The sequence below is a fragment of the Myxocyprinus asiaticus genome, chromosome 8 (genome assembly GCF_019703515.2).
Source record: "Myxocyprinus asiaticus isolate MX2 ecotype Aquarium Trade chromosome 8, UBuf_Myxa_2, whole genome shotgun sequence".
In the NCBI taxonomy this organism is placed as follows: Eukaryota; Metazoa; Chordata; class Actinopteri; order Cypriniformes; family Catostomidae; genus Myxocyprinus; species Myxocyprinus asiaticus.
In genome coordinates, this window is record NC_059351.1 from 49,198,152 (window position 1) to 49,216,941 (window position 18,790).

The window sequence follows — 18,790 nt, forward strand, 5'->3', positions numbered from 1 at the left end:
GAGACAGAGTTTATACCAAAATTTTGCATACTAAAAAAATCAGCATACATAGAGAACATACAAATAAACCTTTTGAAGCATGTCTCCATCTATTACAAAAATAGTAACTAAGTGTAGTCGGTGGTTGCACAGAAACAACACAGGATACATAAATAATTTTTTGGGGATTTATTCTGATGGCTGTTTGGAAAAAGAGGGAAAAACAGCGGTCGATGGGGCCATATATATATATATATATATATATATATATATATATATATATATATATATATATATATATATATATATATATATATATATATATATATATATATATATATATATGAAAATCGGTAAAATGAAATAAAAAAATGAAATACAAAAATAAAATAAGGTACAACGAAAACACAAACAGGGCATTAGGCTACCTATATGCTTCAGCATGCATCGCCTTATGCTTGCTTATATCATTCAAAGCATTTTATGCATTTAACACATGCTTAAATCACTCAAAGCATTTTATGCATTTTTATCCAGGCTTTAAGGACATGTATTGCAGTTTAAAATAATAACACTTATTAACCCTAACCCTAACCTAACCCTATATTTTCACATATAACAAGTATTACACATTTTCACTACACTGGAAAACACTCTGGGCTGTAAATCATTAAATAAGATATGATGAATTCTAAATTTACATACCCCGTCTTTGCATGTGCACCAAAATATGGTCAAACTCCACACATGCAATCCATATGCATCCTTCAAAAATGATCCATAACAGACACTCAGTTTTAACATACAACTCTTCTGAACACATATTTAATTCAATTCATAAACATTTTGTGTAAAATTAGATATTTGCCTAAAGAACTCTCAAACGATGAACAAAACCAGGAGCTCTTTTGCACAACGTCTCCAACACGAGAGAATGCCTGAAAACAGGTGTCGCAAAACTCCCGTCCTAAAAGGGCCATGTCCAGTTTACGAATAGAGATAAATTACATGAAATTTCTCCACTTGGCTACATAAGTAGTGTTTCACAGAATTCTTTTAGACCATCAAATACAGCATAATCTTGTGCCCATGTATACTGCCGTGCATTATTATGAAGGTTTCACCCCACATAAAATTGATATGTTTCAAAAAGGCATATCAAATTATACCTTGAGGCTGTGTGAGAATTTGTGTGATTTCTGTCAGTTACAATTAAAATCACCACCAAGCAATAAAAATTGCTATGTGTCATATTGCCGAATGGCGTTACGTAGAGTCTCATAGCAGAGACATTTATCAGCTCCATGGTTTATGCTTTTATGTTATGCTGTGACTATAAGTAGCCTCTTTTCTGCTGCCTCCACAATCTCATAAGATATTGGCAGGAGCTAAAAACACTCTTCTGAAAACAAATTCCCCACCCTCTTTTTTTTTTTTTTTTTTTTTTTTTTAACCAATCTACTTTGCTCTTAAAAAATAGCTGAAAAGTCTGACTTATGTACATTTAGAGGTTGTCCAAAGCATGGGAGCACTTACTGTAATATTATATGCTACAAACCTAATGTAATAAATTGTCTATATTGAAAAATATATATAAAAAAAACTAGGCTTGAATTTCTTTGGTGTTTCGGTAATGGAATACATAACTTTTAAACAAATTTGGTGAGTAATGATTAATATTTTTAGAACCACTACTAAATGTTGACATGTAAAGTTAAAATCAATTCGAATTATTTTTCAAAATAATTTTGAATATAAAATGTTTTTAACAATCTGGAATTTTTTGTAAAACAATATGTCCTGATTATGCTGTTTACAATGATTTTAAACATACCTTTTCCAAACAAAAATAAACAAAATTGTTAACTTAAAAAAAAAAAAAAAACCCTGAATGAAATCAGTATTTCGTGAGAATTACCCATACATGCTTCAGATAAGCCTTCAATTTTGCAAATTGTTTGAAGGAGAGCATTGGGAAAGATGAGAATTAACATTATATTTAGCCTTTTTTAATTGTATTAATTGAATAAATAATCTAGTGTTTACATTTTTAGTGGAATCATCCTAAGAATGGCTTAAAGTTGTCTCTGCATAATATGGTAGGATATAGGAGAAAGTATTTTAACAGAAAAAAAAAAATTACACACATCACCTTTAAAATCACATAGGTAGCCTAAAGATATTTTTTTAGTAAGATTAACAAGCTGGCTGTGTTGTAGTTTATCTACATACAAAACAATTGCTCCATTCATCCTAGAATCTGATCGAAAGCTACTATGTCCAATTATTGTCCTGGTCACTCATGTGCACACACCACACTCGTAGTCCTTTCATACGACTGTTTCACTGGTCCGAGATGATTTTTCTGTCTACATGTGCGTGACTTTGTAGAATGTGTGTGTTTGTGTAACTGTATCCATATATTTATCCTTTCCAAACCCATAAGACTCTTACGTGCTGACTGAGCAGTATTTGGGAATGTGTTCACTAATCACATGGACCTCCCCTCAAAGTGTGTGTTTTGTTGGCCTGTATTTAGTAATGTGTTTGGGACTGTAGGGTATTACTGTGTTTTATAGATAAAGTCTACAACAGATCAATAGCTACAAGCCCTAAAAGTATTAGACTAACTATATGTCTATGGAAGAGGGATAAAGCCCAAATATGCTCACCCAGACTCACCCTGATCCTAGTACACACCTGCATTGTGCCAAGGCAATGTTATGACAATATCAAACAGACACCTTTGCATCATCTTTCAAAATACCTCCTGGTTCGCCTTTGGTTGAGAATGACTCTGATTTCCTCCCACTTTTTAATGAGCATCATTCGAAAATAAATATAAATTGAATTTGACAATTTTCTGAAGAAAATGTGAGTGGCGCTCACTCGTGCAAAAAGTCCCCATCATGATGCTAGTGTTTTGTGAGTGGTTGCCAGGTCATTACTATGTGGTTGCTAAGATTTTCTTGGTTGCTGGGGTGTTTTAAGTTTTTGCTTGGTGATTGCCTACTGGCCCAAGTTTAACGAGCCCACCGAAGTCTCTATGATATTTTGGTGCCAGTTTGCAACTTCTGTCCCTCTCGTAATAATCTGTAGTGTTTTGGGGTTGTTAAATGGTCCACCAGGTGAAAATCGTAAGTCGTATTTCTTAGAACGTTAATATCACACTCTCCTCAACAAGCTGCATGATGTAAGGTAATATTTCTGTCTGTAGCTCAGAAGGTATGGGAGTTAACATTTAACTAACATGTTAGCGGTTTGTTCATATCCTTAACCCAAACCCTAAAATGCTAAATTAAAATCCCTGAATCCAAAAGCAAAAAAATAAAAAATAAAATAAAACCCAGAACCCTAATGCTAAAATCTGAAATTTGAATCCTGATACCCTAGTCAAGTCATTTTTATTTGCATAGCGCTTATTACAACATACATAGTTTCAAAGCAGCTGAAAATTATGAAAATTACATAAAATTATGCTGTGATGTGTTAAAGTCCTCATTTTGCATTTTAAATGAATAACGCGCATGAAAATCACACCTTAAAATTTGTCTAACCCTAACATCCCAAATTTGAAGTATGAGCAATAGTAATAGTTATCAACCCATTTGATTTTCCACTTGTTATTTTTCATCCTTACATTTTTTTCCCCAGCATGCATTGGTGTAGGGACCCAGGGAGCCTTGAAAGAGTGAGAGAGTGAGGCATAGGAAAAGACGTGCAGGAGAAATTGAGAGCAATTCAGTTGTTATAAACGTGTTAATGGGTCCCAGCTGCTCTGATTGGAGAACCAGAGAATGTTTCAAGATTCCTGAACTCTGGGTCACTTTGTTCAAGGACTTACTCTCCTTTAATTCAGTAGAGATGCTGATCTGAGTAATTAATGTGTAGAATGTAATTACTCCAACCCAAAGCCAATGAGAAAATGATGAATGCTTGCAGGCCAGCTAAACACAAGCCAAAGCACGTTCTTTAACAGTCCCTAACCTAAGTCTACAGTGACTACATCACACATACATCAGCATTTCAACTTTCCAAACTGATGCAATTTCAGTCTTAATCATCTTGTAGCGGGGTTTTCAGATGTGATTGGGGATTTGGTATGATAGTTGATTGTTTAAAGGAATAAAAATGGGGTGAGTATTGACGCTGACTACCACCCCTGGAGTCATGAGTTTGAATCCAGGGCGTGCTGAGTGACTCCAGCCAGGTCTCCCAGGTCTCAAACTCTTTGGAGTTTGACAGCTGTGGTCACTATGAACTGTTGTTATATAGAAGAGAGTAGCATGTACATTGTCAAAAATGTCTCCATTGGTATTCCACAGGAAAAAAAATACCAGCATACGGCATTGGAACGCCCAGAGGCTGAACCATTTCTTTACTGCTGCCAAGATTCAGCTATATTCCTTTATTTGATCTGATGCATACTGTATGTGGTTTGATTTCTTTTTAGCTACCAGGAGCGGCAGTCCGACCCCGGCTCACAACACCAGATGTAGCTCAGACAGCTAAACATTTGCTTAGTGATTTAGTTTTCTGTTTTAGTTGGGTGCCGTTCACCTCACTGGCAGCAAACACACATACCCTGCGGCCAAGACGCTGGGTTTTCCCTTGCTTTCTCTTTATCCTTTTCCACGCCTGTCCTTTACAATGGCTAGTAGTTTTGTGCCGGTGTAGCATCCGTAAAGACATTTGCAGAGTGCAGGAATTTGTATGAAACATACAGAAAGCATCCCACACACTTCCCCCTTTTCATCAGGGGTGACGAGCGAGAGAGGGAGGGATTGAATATGGAATGAGCGGAAAAAAGAGAAAATTGCAGGAAAGTGGGATTATTAGGCCATCAGTGTCCTTTTCAGAAAGAAAATGCCAGATAAGTGAAATCAGATTGGGAGAAAGATAGCAACACAGATATACATGTTACAAGGAGACTAGTGTGATTAGTACTTACTGACCTTGTATTTGTAATTTTAAATAGAAACATTCAACTTCAGTGTCATGACTACATTACGTCGCCCAGTAACTTTCAAATGAAACTCATGTTTACGTGCAGAAAACTCCCATTACAAGGATTGTGTCGGTAACAAATAACCAGAATTTCATCCACACTTGATTAGTTCTGTAGCACACCACAACTGCAGAGCAACCCTGAACACATCTGAATGTGAACCCTAGAAGTCAGCATGCTCTGGAAAGCAATGCTTAATGATATATGGCTGACACCGCATGATATCTGGGCTTGTAGGTGTTCCTGAGAGGCGCTCTGTTCCGCTCACCCCGAGGACTGCTGAGGGTGGGGATGGAGCCGGTTCATTTGAGGCTGTTGTGATTCGCTTCATGCCAGATGATCGACAGCACCTGCCTCCCAGCTGTGCTCTATTGGCCTGACGGAGAGAGTTGGTGCATCTGTGGCCTGTTTAAGGACAGAGCAGATGACTCCTCCTCTATTCCTCACTTTAACCATTAACTTCACTTCCTGCCTGGTTCTGTGCCTGCTCACTTCTGGGGAAAAGATTGGAAGGAAATAATATGTGTAGTTTTTTCCTTTGGCCATGTTCACACTGCAGCTAAATTCAGTTGTCAGTCCTTTTCGGAGTGCTCAATCCTGCTCTGAACACACAGTTTGTTAATTTACATGACAACTCAACTGTTGTAAAATTTTTGGATAAACTGTGCACAGAAATCGAGCAATGCCACTATATTACAAATCATCCATTATAATGACAGTAGAAAGCAGTTCAGCGTGAGCTCATTGACGCTCCTGCACTCTCGCGAATGCTCTCGTTTAAAATGAAGCTGTCAACACTGCACGATAAATTCGTTATTTTTACAATTTTCTAGGTTTGTGTACCGTCTACTTTGCAAACAAATCCAAAATAACTCCAAATTACCTATGACTATGCTTTTCGCTTTTGTTATTAAGCTTCTTTTTGAGTGTCAAGCATCTGGGCATCAGACTGTCTAAAACCAACATGATCACATTGGAAGTTGGCATCTTGTTTCCGAGCATTCCAGTACTCTAGGATCGGACACATTATGCTGACTCACTGACAAGCGGCATCTCCCATCAGACATTTGTGCATCTGTTCGTGTATTTACCTTACCTTGTGGCACAGCGGGAAGCGTGTTGCATCAGCAGTTTGGGAGACCTGGGTTCGCTCTGATTTATTTATATAAATATATAGTTTGCATGCACTGCACAGTGGATAAGTGCTCTGCTCTGTCATCTAATACAACACACAGTGCACATGATTCTGTGGAGTTATTATGAGTGGTCTGCTTCACACATTTACTTAAGCATGCAGCTCGTGTATGCGAGCTCCGAATGGCATACTACCCATTCCACTCTTTCTACTTCTGCCATATGTCTCTATGGCAAAAATAGTTGTATTGTAGTGTGCAGTTCCGAACTCAGCCTAAGATTGCAGTCTTATGCCGTTTAACAATCACACTAGGACACGTCACCATTTTAGTTTGATTAATTTTGCATTTATTTGTTCCCTAAAATATGTCAAATTTGTCTTGAGCATTTGGAAGCAGTCGTGTATTAGTCAGACAGCATGCGGGTGCTCGGTACTGCCAATAATTTAGAAACACTGGTATCGTGACATCTTTTTTATTTTAGTACCGACTGGGTACCGAAGAACTTTTGACTTCACTTGTTATCACTATGCCAACCACTGCAAGTTCAGGAGTGACTCCTCTCTTCTGTGCAAACAGAGCGATAGCTTGAGGTATTCAGTCTTGCATTCGGTTGTCATTCCCAAAACTTTGCACTATGTACGTTGCCTTTGTTTCTTACTGCAACCTCCCTCTGATTTAATCTCTCTCTCTCTCTCTCTCTCTCTCTCTCTCTCTCTCTCCCCCCCCCCCTTTCCAAACGTTTCCCCTTTTTTTTTCCACATAAAGCTGTTTTTCATAAACTAGCCTGGAATAGCAGTCCCTGAGGCCAAGGCCTGAAACACTAGCTCTCTCTGAGCTCTCGTTCTCTCTGTGTGTGTGTGTGTGTGTGTGTGTGTGTGTGTACATTGAAACACTAGACTTTTCTGAGTTGCTGCCAAACAGATGCAGTCATTTGCAGTTCCACTAGAGAAACCTTCATTGCTCTCTCTCTTTCTCTCCATCTCGAACCCTCATTCTCAGATCAGCCCTTTACTGCCTCTGATTGTGACCAATTTTCGAAGAATTTCTGTGCACAGCTCACACTTTCTTGCCTGGCAAACTCGTAAATTCTCCCTTCCATGATGCTATATCTGCAATGCTTGTCACGTGGCATTTAAAGCAGTGCTTACGAAGTCCCTTTACTGGTGTTGAGACCACTTTTTATGATCCAGTCAATTACCAATAGAAGTCCCGCCCTTTATTTTGTTTTCTCACTGAAGATCCTGTTTCAGTAGTAAATGCATCACATGACTGAATTCAAATGAATTGCAGAACGTGTTTCAGGTTTAGTTTAAATGTTGTCATGTAACTTGTCCTGTTGTGGACATGCAAGTCAAAGATACAGTACCTGTAATCATGCGACTTGTTGAGAAGAGGAATGCTATTACTTTTCTAAGCGATCAGACATGTGATTTTTGCTTTTTGGATGATAAAAGGGGCTAGTTTAAAATCTAATTTAGTATGTTTACTTTGATTCGTGGCATGCAACTTAAAGTAAGTTTCTATCACTTGGAACGGCTCAATAGGCCTCTGAAGCCTGGGACCGTCCCACTCCACGTTCCCCAGGCCAGCTTTCTCAAGTCTGGCAGTGTCTCTGAGGAGAAAGGCCTGGATAAACAACTCGTAGCTGACAATTTGTACAGTAGTGTCATGATGAACAGCAGGAGACTAGACAGGGGCAAACTTCTCAAGCTCTTTATCTCCTTTAATAAGATAAGAGCCGTCCACACACACACACACACACACAGCTCGGCTCAGCAGAGAACAGCTGGTCATTAGACTCTGACCTGTGTCTGCACTCTCTCATTGAGATGTTTGTTGTTGTGTTGATCTGTTGACGTTCAGGTGTTTGCTTGTTTTTGGGTGGTTTGGACTGCTGATGTTGCTGTGGATGCTGGGGAAAAGCTTATTGGAGCCACGGTCTCTAAACATGCACTGAGGTTTATATCTAAGGATCATACAGATAAAGGCATAAACACACAAACACATGCTTGTTGTCCCAATTTGTAGTTTTACACAACATGGATTTTCTGGGTAGAGATTCATGCATACTAAGCCATCATGATTGTGAATGTGTGCGAAAAGGTTGCATCACTTGCACAGCTGTCCTAGCCTTCGGTGACCTCAGATGACCCCGGTTCCACCAGATAACACACACACACACACATACACAGACAAACTAATGATATCATCCAGCCTCTGTGTGTTTTTGCTACAGTGTACAAAAGACAAAGGCCAATTATGCATAAGGAGGAGTGTGTGTACATGTTGGGGGGTAAGATCTTTTTGACATTTGGTCCCTACAAGGATAGTAAAACCTAAAATCACCTACCCACGAAGTAAATATGTTAAAATAAGGTCTTAATGAAAATCTAAAATGGCAAAAAGGTATGTTTGAGGGTTAGGTTTAGGCTTGGGGGAAAGAAAGTATCATTAGCTCTGTATAAAAACAGTAGAAGTCAATGGAAAGTGTATGAGTGAATGACAGTTCTGGTGTATTTTAAATTAGGTGATTCTCATAAAACCTGTCAAGAAAATGTCCTGGTCATAATTGTTATGAAATTATATTTTGCATGAAGAAAATTAAACCTATGTTTAGGACCATTAAGTGCATAGTGTAATTATTTTCAGGACACTTAATCACATTTTAACCCCCAGTTCTCATTACAATAACCATGGGCAGAAATTAAGTGGGGCAAAAATGGCACCAAAAATGCTGCCGAAATTCAAAATGTGGGAAATTAATTAATTAATTAATTATTCAGTTTATTCTGCTATAGTTCTTAATAATCTATTATAGTCCTAATTATACACATAATGGAATAAAATATAAAACCCGGGAATATTTCTTTAATCTTGAGAATTTGTGTTAATAAACTGATTAAAGGAATATCCCAGGTTCAGTACAAGTTAAGCTCAATTGACAGCATTTGTGGCATAATGTTGATTACCACAAAAATGTATAAAATCACTTACTAATCTTTTCTGTTTAAAGTTTTAGCCAATTTTACAACTTCCTAGCCATGATGATGTAATGCTGTAAACTCTAAAACCCTAAAATGATTGTAAAAAAAATGACAATTTAAACAACTTTACAGCTCAAATAATGCACAAGTTTTAACAAAAGTATTAATGTAAGTGCTTTTATAAAATTATAAGCTTCACATTTCTGCCTTTAAACTTTTAAAATATTTACCCTATTCACTTCCAAGAGCCTCGCTGTAACCTCAATTTTTGCCTTTTTATAAAGAAAAGGAGGGACGAGTTGAAATTTTATTGTTTATAATGTTGATTTTTGTGGAAATCAACATTATGCTACAAATGTTGTCGACTGAGCTTAACTTGTACTGAACCCGGAATATTCCTTTAAATTTATGTATTAAAATAAACAGATTAGACATAGTTTATGTTTTAAATGACTGGAAAAAATATGCCTTCATGAATGTCAAAAGTACATCTGAAAATCAAGTTCGGGGGCAAATATTGTTATATTCTGACACTGACTGTAACGCGTCAGGACATTTTACTTTTACTGTTCCCGTTATTTTCAATAATGATTCTCATTACCGCAACACAGTCCTTTTTTTTACTTTATTACAGCAAAATATATATATATTTCTTTTAAATCAGCAAAAATCAAAGGGAGTACCAAGGGAGTATTAATATGATGTGTAAATAAATACTTAAACATTTAAATAATATATCATTTTGTCACATTGTGGTAATGAGAATAGAACAATGACCATCTTTTTTTCAGGTTGCGGAGAACTGGGGGGGCAAAATGTGCGTAAATGTCATGAAAATAATGTCACACTGTACAAAAGGGAAATGGTACTAAAAATAGGCTTCATTTTCTTAATGCAAAATGTAATTTCTTATTTGTATATTTTGATTTGGAAGTAAAACAGGACCAGGACATTTGCTCGACAGGTTTTGTGAGAATCACCCGTCTTATGTCAGTTCGGCTGTTTTTCATCTTGCACAAGATAAACAGCATGAATGGCAGTTCTGGAGGTTGGTTTTAGATTGGCACCCCCTTTTTCATTGGCCCCTGTATTTGCTTAGCTCTGGGATTGGATAAAAGGGCCACAGTGCACCACATACTAGCATGTTAGGTTCACTGGCTCCGTGACTGAGGGTCAAAGTGTATGTGTGTCCATGTATTCTGTGTGTAGTTCTGTTTGTTCTCCTCCTCTATTAGTTGTCTATTCACTCTCTTCTCTTTGTCTAGATGTATGTTCTGTACTCCTCTCTTCTCTTCTCTTCCCTTGGCAACGGATCCGTCTGCCTTCCCCCACCTTATTCTCTCTCCCAGATTTTTTGGCAGAACCTCCTGTTCCCAGACCTCCTTCAGGCTCTCTCTCGCCTTCTCTTTCTCTTTCTCTCTCGCTCTTTGTATCACTTTCTTTCTCTTTCTATGGCACAAAGTAGCATTTTTAAGTCACATGATCAGTTTGGTGGCTGTCTGTAGCACTATCCAAACATCGTCAAACACAGACTAGAAGAAAATTTAAGTGGTGATTGCCCATGTAAAACTCGCCACAACGATGCTAGGGTGGTGTGTGTGGTTGCTATGGGACTGCTCATGTGTTCTATGTTTTTAGCACAATAAATATTAATAATAAATATGCTTTTTATGTGCAAATTTGCAAAGAAACTTGTATGTCTGAAGTTTCTGATGCAATGTCAACATATACTAGAAAAAGTTGTTGAACAGGCTCCATATGTTATATTAAAAGTTAACATATGCAAAGGATGTGTGTGTGTGTGTGTGTGTGTGTGATTTATACCTGGTATCCTGGGCAGCGTTAAACACACTGATCTATTGTGAAGCCTATTTAACAGTCACATCCTGTCTGGGTCATGGGGTATTCTGAGGATTCACACACACACACACACACACACACACACACACACACATCCTGCTGTATCTTGCCAGATAAAATGTTAGATAGTAAGTCCAGTAAGTTTCTTACTGTGTTTTTATTGCATTTATAGAGTGTTTATGACATCATCAAATTGGCTTTGTGGTTTGATCGTTGTGGTTGTCTCTCCCCACACAGTGATTACTCTATAGCATGAATACAAACGTTCATGTTTATATTTATCCACACTGAAATGTGATGTTTGTGGATGTGAAATTGCACACCTGTGATTGCCCCAAACAGGCCCAAATCACATCACCTGCTTCCTCCAGAGCTCTGGGACTCTTTCACTCCTGTCTTTTCATGCCTGACTTCTCCCCCCTGCCACGAGGAGCCCCCTACTGGTGAAAACCAGAACAGACATTACATTGCTACAATGAGTGAATCATGTCCAGATAACATTTCACCATTTATTCAAAAGAAATAGACATTAGATTTTGCACAATGAAAATAATTGCTGTTTGTGAGGGTTTATTGCAATGAGGCATTATTTCATTTTTAATTAGTACACTCCACCTTCCAAAAACTAATTACTGTAACAGAAAAAAAAGGCCATTCTTATGAAAAATAATGACACGATCATGATATATATATATATATATATATATAGTATATAATATTGCATATAATATTTTGTCAATAAATAATCTTTTTTAGCTAGTCTGGGAACTTTTACCTTTGAGTGTGTGAAATATAACCCAGACATGTTCATGGTCTGAAAGGTTATCAGACTTCCCTGTGAGTCTGATAGAATATAATTTTTTTATAGAAATTACATATAGGCCTGCTGAAATCTAATAGAATAGACACTGCTAATAGGATTGCAACAAACTAATAGAATAGATTAGAATGAAATAGAATAGAAATGAAACTACATTATAGGCCTTCTTAAATCTAATGGAATAGAATAGAATAGAAACTACATAGGCCTTCTTAAATCTAATGGAATAGAATAGAATAGAAACTACATATAGGCCTTCTTAAATCTAATGGAATAGAATAGAAAAAACAACATATAGGCCTGCTGTAATCTAATGGAATACAATAAAATAGAATAGAAACTACATATAGGCCTGCTGAAATATAATGGAATAGAATAGAATCTGCATATAGGACTGCTACAAACTAATAGAATAGCATAGAAAAGAATAGAAAAAAACTACATATAGGACTGCTACAAACTGATAGAATAGAATCAAATAAAATAGAATAGAAAAAACTACATATAGGCCCGCTGTAATCTAATGGAATAGAATAGAATAGAAACTACGTAATAGGCCTGTTGAAATCTAATGAAATAGAATAGAAACTGCATATAGGGCTGCTACAAACTAATAGAATAGAATAGAAAAGAATAGAATAGAATAGGAAAAAACTACATATAGGCCTGCTGTAATCTAATGGAATAGAATTGAATAGAAACTACATATAGGACTGCTGAAATATAATGGAATAGAATAGAAACTGCATATAGGACTGCTACAAACTAATAGAATAGCATAGAAAAGAATAGAATAGAAACTACATGTAGGACTGCTACAAACTAATAGAATAGAATAGAAAAGAATAGAATAGAATAGGAAAAAACTACATATAGGCCTGCTGTAATCTAATGGAATAGAATAGAATAGAAACTACATGTAGGCCTGCTGAAATATAATGGAATAGAATAGAAACTGCAATAGGACTGCTACAAACTAATAGAATAGAATAGAAAAGAATAGAATAGAATAGAAAAAACTACATATAGGCCTGCTGTAATCTAATGGAATAGAATTGAATAGAAACTACATATAGGACTGCTGTAATATAATGGAATAGAATAGAAACTGCATATAGGACTGCTACAAACTAATAGAATAGCATAGAAAAGAATAGAATAGAAACTACATGTAGGACTGCTACAAACAGATAGAATAGAATCAAATAAAATAGAATAGAATAGAATAGAAAAAACTACATATAGGCCTGCTGTAATCTAATGGAATAGAATAGAATAGAATAGAAACTACATATAGGACTGCTACAAACTGATAGAATAGAATAGAAAAGAATAGAAAAAAATACATATAGGGCTGCTACAAACTAACAGAATAGAATAGAAAAGAATAGAAAACTACATATATGACTGCTACAAACTGATAGAATAGAATCAAATAAAATAGAATAGAATAGAAAACTACATATAGGCCTGCTGTAATCTAATGGAATAGAATAGAATAGAAACTACATAATAGGCCTGTTGAAATCTAATGAAATAGAATAGAAACTGCATATAGGACTGCTACAAACTAATACAATAGAATAAAATAGAAACTACACGTAAGCCTGCTAAAAATTAATAGAATATCATTTAATAGAATATAAACCACATATAGACCTGCTGAAAAACGAATTGAATAGATTATAGGAACTACATATAAGACTGCTATAAACAAATAGAATGGAAAAGAATAACTACATATATGCAACCAAAATCTACTTATAGGCCTCCTAAGAACCAATAGATTAAAATGGAAGAGTATAGAATATATTCTACATGTAGACCACTGAAACTAAATATAGGACTGCTGGAAAAAAAAAAAAATAGAATAGTATAGAAACTACTTATAGGCCTGCTGAAAACTGATCCGTCTGAATTCAGTGTAATTAAATATATCAATGTTGTTTATTATATCAGCATTTATTTCATTATTGATATATAGTTTGATTATTATGATTTCTCAATCGCTCTGTCTTTTTATCTGTCCATCTCTCTCTCTCTCTCTCTCTCTCTCTCTCTCTCTCTCTCTCTCTCTCTCTCTCTCTTTATGGAACAGGGCCCTGAGGGTACTTTGAAACCTGTTGTGCCCATGTGATCAAAAGCTTGTTAAATGCCCAAATCACATCTGATCTCTAGCAGGGTTTAATGCACCGGTATTAGTCTTATGTCCATTTATGTCAGCACAGAGATGGAGAATTGGATTTATGTGTGAAAGATGCATTTTTTTTTTTTTTTTGTCTCCCAATTCTCTCTGTGTGCGCGTGTGTGTGTTGTGTGTTGGCAGACTCTGGCTGCAGACGGGCACACAGATGGGTGACAGGCTGTGCTGAAACCACTCACACACACCTGCTCCTTCATACACAAACGTACACACACACATGCATACGTTCAAAAATGTACACTGAAAAACAGCTTGCCTTTAATGAAATAAGCATTGTAACCTCTCCGAAATGAGTTAAAGTCCCCGATGAACGCACTTTGAGCTGCTCCCTAAAGCTCTTCATATGTAAGTGTAGACAGATGTTTGTCTAAGTGACAAACTAGCACAGCCATAATCCAATCCAATAGCCCAACACTGTACATACAGATGTCCTCAAGCTATGAGATATTTCTTGTCATGACACTGAGCTGAGGATGAGAAATAAATAATTAGAGCTGTGAGAAAGACGGGAGAATGATGAGTATTGGCTGATAAATGAGTGCGGAGAGCGGCGGAGGGGATTAGGCGCTTTGGAACACTTTAAGAGCATTATTGATTAAAAAAAAGGTCAGAATGTTTAGCAACATAATGCTAAACCTCTTAAGCGAAAACCAACTGCATGCTGATAAAGCGATGGAGGGAGGGAGAGAGAGAGAGGAAGATTTTAGGGTGGGAGGGCTGTGTGTATTTTAACATCTGTTTGGATCGGAGAGAGACAGTGTCTATTAACAGACAAACATACACATACCTATTTGTAATTACAAATTATAATAGAGAAGCCATGTGTGGATTTAAAGGGATAGAAACATCCTGGCTTCTCTTTTCTATATAATGAAAGCAAATGGGGATGAGTCTCATCAAGAGAGAGAGAAACCAACTGCTCATCTGTATTCAGGCTCTACCAATGACAAAGAATTCACAATTAGAAAAGGCAAAATCGTCTCTTATAACAGTTCTCCGACTCAGGTTTAGTTAAATATTATTTCCCTCCGTGTCTGGAGTACAAGCACAAAAACAGCCATAACACTGAGCACCCCTTGTTTCATTATGCCAGTTATGTGTGTCCAAAGTTGGAGTGCCTAACCTAGTATTAAAGATATCTTAACTGTGGGTACAATGTAAAATGTAACAATTTACACATGGAGCCACACTGAGAGCCTCATATCTCTGATTTAACCATATAGGGCCTTAAGCATGAAAGGAAAGTTTGAACCAGAATTGAAAAGGATATTAAAGGATCTTTAACCCTTAAATGCATGGGAATTTCACCAAACACTCTTACAAATTCAGGTCTTTAGAGACCCGGCATGTATATCTATCACAAATGGATCTACAATATGCCCAGATTGTGTAAAATCAAAAGCATTTTTCAAAGGATTTTCAAAACAATTAGAATAATATAATAGATTATATTCTGATTTATTTTTATGTTTTATTAGTCATATATTAAAGAGATGATGAGACAAATCTAGAACAGGATTAATTACTTTCACGCTGAAATTTCATGAGATGCAATTGGCTGTCAAACGCATATTGAGCTACACTTAACGCATAAGATACACATAAGCTACACATGTGTATTTTCTCAGGACCTTTTTGAATCTAAATAGACACACAACTTACATCATTTTAGTAGTATACCCAAATGACAATAGTCGTCATACTGTTCATGTGTTACACTTGCTATAGTTTACTTCCATGTTGCAGCTTCTTCAAATAGCAATGTCAAATGTAAATCAACAGCGCCACCTTAAATAAGAAATAGCATATATGTTTATGTATATGTACATGCATAAGGAATACTGGTAATTCACCATGGTCACACAGAAATCAACGTGATATAGTATTTATTTGTATGAATATAGTACTCCTTTCTCTTGTAATAAACAGATATCATATGATAGTAAACTTGCATAGATATGAAATAATAATAAAAAATATTATGACACTGTTACATACCTAGGGTATCTAATGATCCTATACACTTTTGGAACTTAAGCCATTTAAAAAATATATATATATATATATATATATATATATATATATATATATATATATACTGTATATATACTGTATATATTTATTTATTTATTGCAATTTTGGCTTTTTTGTGTTACAGTAATTTATAAGAGAAAGATTGAGGAATACTAAAGAGCATTGGGCACAACTACAAAAACAATGGATGAGGTACAGGGGGTGGAATGAGGTCTCAAAGACCCAAAGTACTGTATGCATTTAAGGGTTAATACTTCTGGAGTTATAGACACTCCAACTTTGGAAAAACAACAGAAAAATGAGGGGGCCTGGGTTGCTCAGCGAGTATCGACGCTGACTACCACCCCTGGAGTCGCGCGTTCAAATCCAGGGTGTGCTGAGTGACTCCAGACAGGGCTCCTAAGCATCCAAATTGGTCCGGTTGCTAGGGAGGGTAGAGTCACATGGGGTAAATTCCTCGTGGTCACGATTAGTGGTTCTCGCTCTCAATGGGGCACGTGGTAAGTTGTGTGTGGATCGCGGAGAGTAGCATGAGCCTCCACATGCTGTGAGTCTCCGCGGTGTCATGCACAGCGAGCCACGTGATAAGATGTGTGGATTGACTGTCTCAGAAACGGAGGCAACTGAGACTCGTCCTCCGCCACCCGGATTGAGGTGAGTAACCGCCACCACGAGGACCTACTAAGTAATGGGAATTGGGCATTATAAATTGGGGAGAATGTTATTTTAGGTGTTTCCCTCCAATGCCATAAATGCATAAAGGTGTGCTGAAGTCAACTCTTTATTAATAAACCTATTTCTGTGTAAAAATAAAATGCTACCACCTTTCTAAGGTAATTTTTTTTACCTCTAGTTTTGCTCCAAATCATAGGCAAAAATGTTGACACCCCCTCTACACCATAATGGATTTCTCAGTAAATATTGATCCATGGCATTTAAAGGAATATTCCAGGCTCAATACAAGTTTAGCACAGTCGATAGCATTTGTGGCATAATGTTTAATACCACAAAAGATTATTTTGATGTTTTTTTTTTTTTTTTTTTTTAAGAAAAGGAGGGACGAGTCAAAATAATTTGTTGTTGTCAACATTATGCCTCATATGCCATCAATAGAGATTAACTTAAACTCAAACTTTTTCACCGGCAAGTCCACCTTGCCAATTTCACTAGCTAAGTTTGGCTTTGCTAACCATGGCTATGCTAGTCAGCCAGCTAAACCACCACCAAACCAGCACTAAATGGCATAAACCAGCCTTGACCAACATGCAAATCCTGGTCTTTAGACTGGTCTAAGCTGGTCTCTTTAGCAGGGTTTTGCTCACACTCTTAGCATCAGTCAGCTCAAACAGCAGTGGGATACTGTATGTAAATGTCTGTGTGCTATTTGAAGTATAACCTACACATTTAATGGGTTTGGGCCTGTGTTTATCCTGTATGTATGTGTGTGTCATCAGCTAGCAGGAATGTGTGTGCTCCGCCAATACTAAGATGGCTGCCAAAGACTAAAATGGCTGCCAGGATTCAAGAAAAAGAGAAAGACACAGAGAGAGACAGAGATGGAAACAACATGCTAAACATAAACAATAGGGACTTTGTCTCTGTCTTTCTCCTGTTTTTAGTGTTTAGACTGCTGTTGTTTTGTTTGTGTGACTGTATTGGTCCTAATCTCTACACACTCTTTCAGATTGTTCTGGCAAGAGCCAGTGTGTTCCCTTATCACCTACAGCCGACCGATAAACACCTACACACACACACACACCGATACACAGCCCGCCAACCTCATCTTTATAAACTGTGCAGATAACACACAATCACACACGCTCTTTCATCCATATATACTCCGATACTAACTTCTCATGTCTCGTTTTCTCTCTCGTGTCACATTTATGCATATTTTTGACATTGTGCCTTTCTAAACATCATTGATCATTTCAATTTTATGTTTGTACAATAATATAAAGCATTTGATGACATTTAAATGCATCTTTCTATCATGTTTTCTGTTTATGCAGAATCTGGACAATCAGACAATTCCAGTCAACAAGGAGACTCAGACATCAAACCGCCTCCAAACGGTGAGGAAAGATCGTACAGACTGTATTTAACTTCAAAATAATCACTCACTAAGTTTCACATGTTAAAACTACTGACTGAATTTCTGTTGACGTGTGTTGTCTTAATAGATTTGGTGTACATTTGTACAATATTTAATTCTATAGAGACAAAACTATGTTCTTGATGCATGTTCTGCTGTGCTGTGGTACTGGCCTCTAAATATGCTTTATGCGCAGAGTCCAGGTTCCAGCTGAGTGAGGAATATGTTTACTTTCTCTGCAGGACATCTGAGTTTTCAGGACTGCTTTGTGACTTCAGGGGTCTGGAACGTAGGCGAGCTAGTACGAGTGTCGCAGAGTAAGTAACACACACTAGTGTTTCCTGCGCCGCTCCTCAATCGACAACGCCACGGCAAAATATATATATGAAATACACATGTAAATACTATATCTGAATTGCCTCATATGCCTTTATTATAGGATAGCGTTGTCTTTGCTGATTGCACATACTGTACAAAACAAATGTACAGCACAAATTTCTGTATACTGTTGAAAGCAATGATAAAAATGCTAATTTATATAGTTGGTTAAATTTAAATAAGTGTAATAGCTGACTACTTGTTCACATGACGGTGTGTAGTTAAAAATACACATCTGCAACAGAGTTTGAGTGATTTGTTGTAAAAAAAATGGTACTTTAATCATTTTTAAA

At 36.7% G+C, this 18,790-nt stretch overlaps 1 protein-coding gene across 10 annotated transcripts in view; it reads left to right on the top strand.

The window, feature by feature from the left end:
* Positions 1-18,790, top strand: part of LOC127445024 (nuclear factor 1 X-type-like) — a 131,660-nt gene that overhangs the window by 80,789 nt on the left and 32,081 nt on the right. For all 10 annotated transcript variants that reach the window (XR_007897914.1, XR_007897915.1, XM_051704747.1 and 7 more), the window contains 2 exons: positions 18,037-18,099; positions 18,362-18,436. Coding sequence is in view for 8 of the 10 variants with exons in the window: in XM_051704747.1 (XP_051560707.1) it covers positions 18,037-18,099; positions 18,362-18,436 (138 nt within the window). In the remaining 2 variants the exon portion in view is untranslated. The remainder of the gene's footprint in view (positions 1-18,036; positions 18,100-18,361; positions 18,437-18,790) is intronic.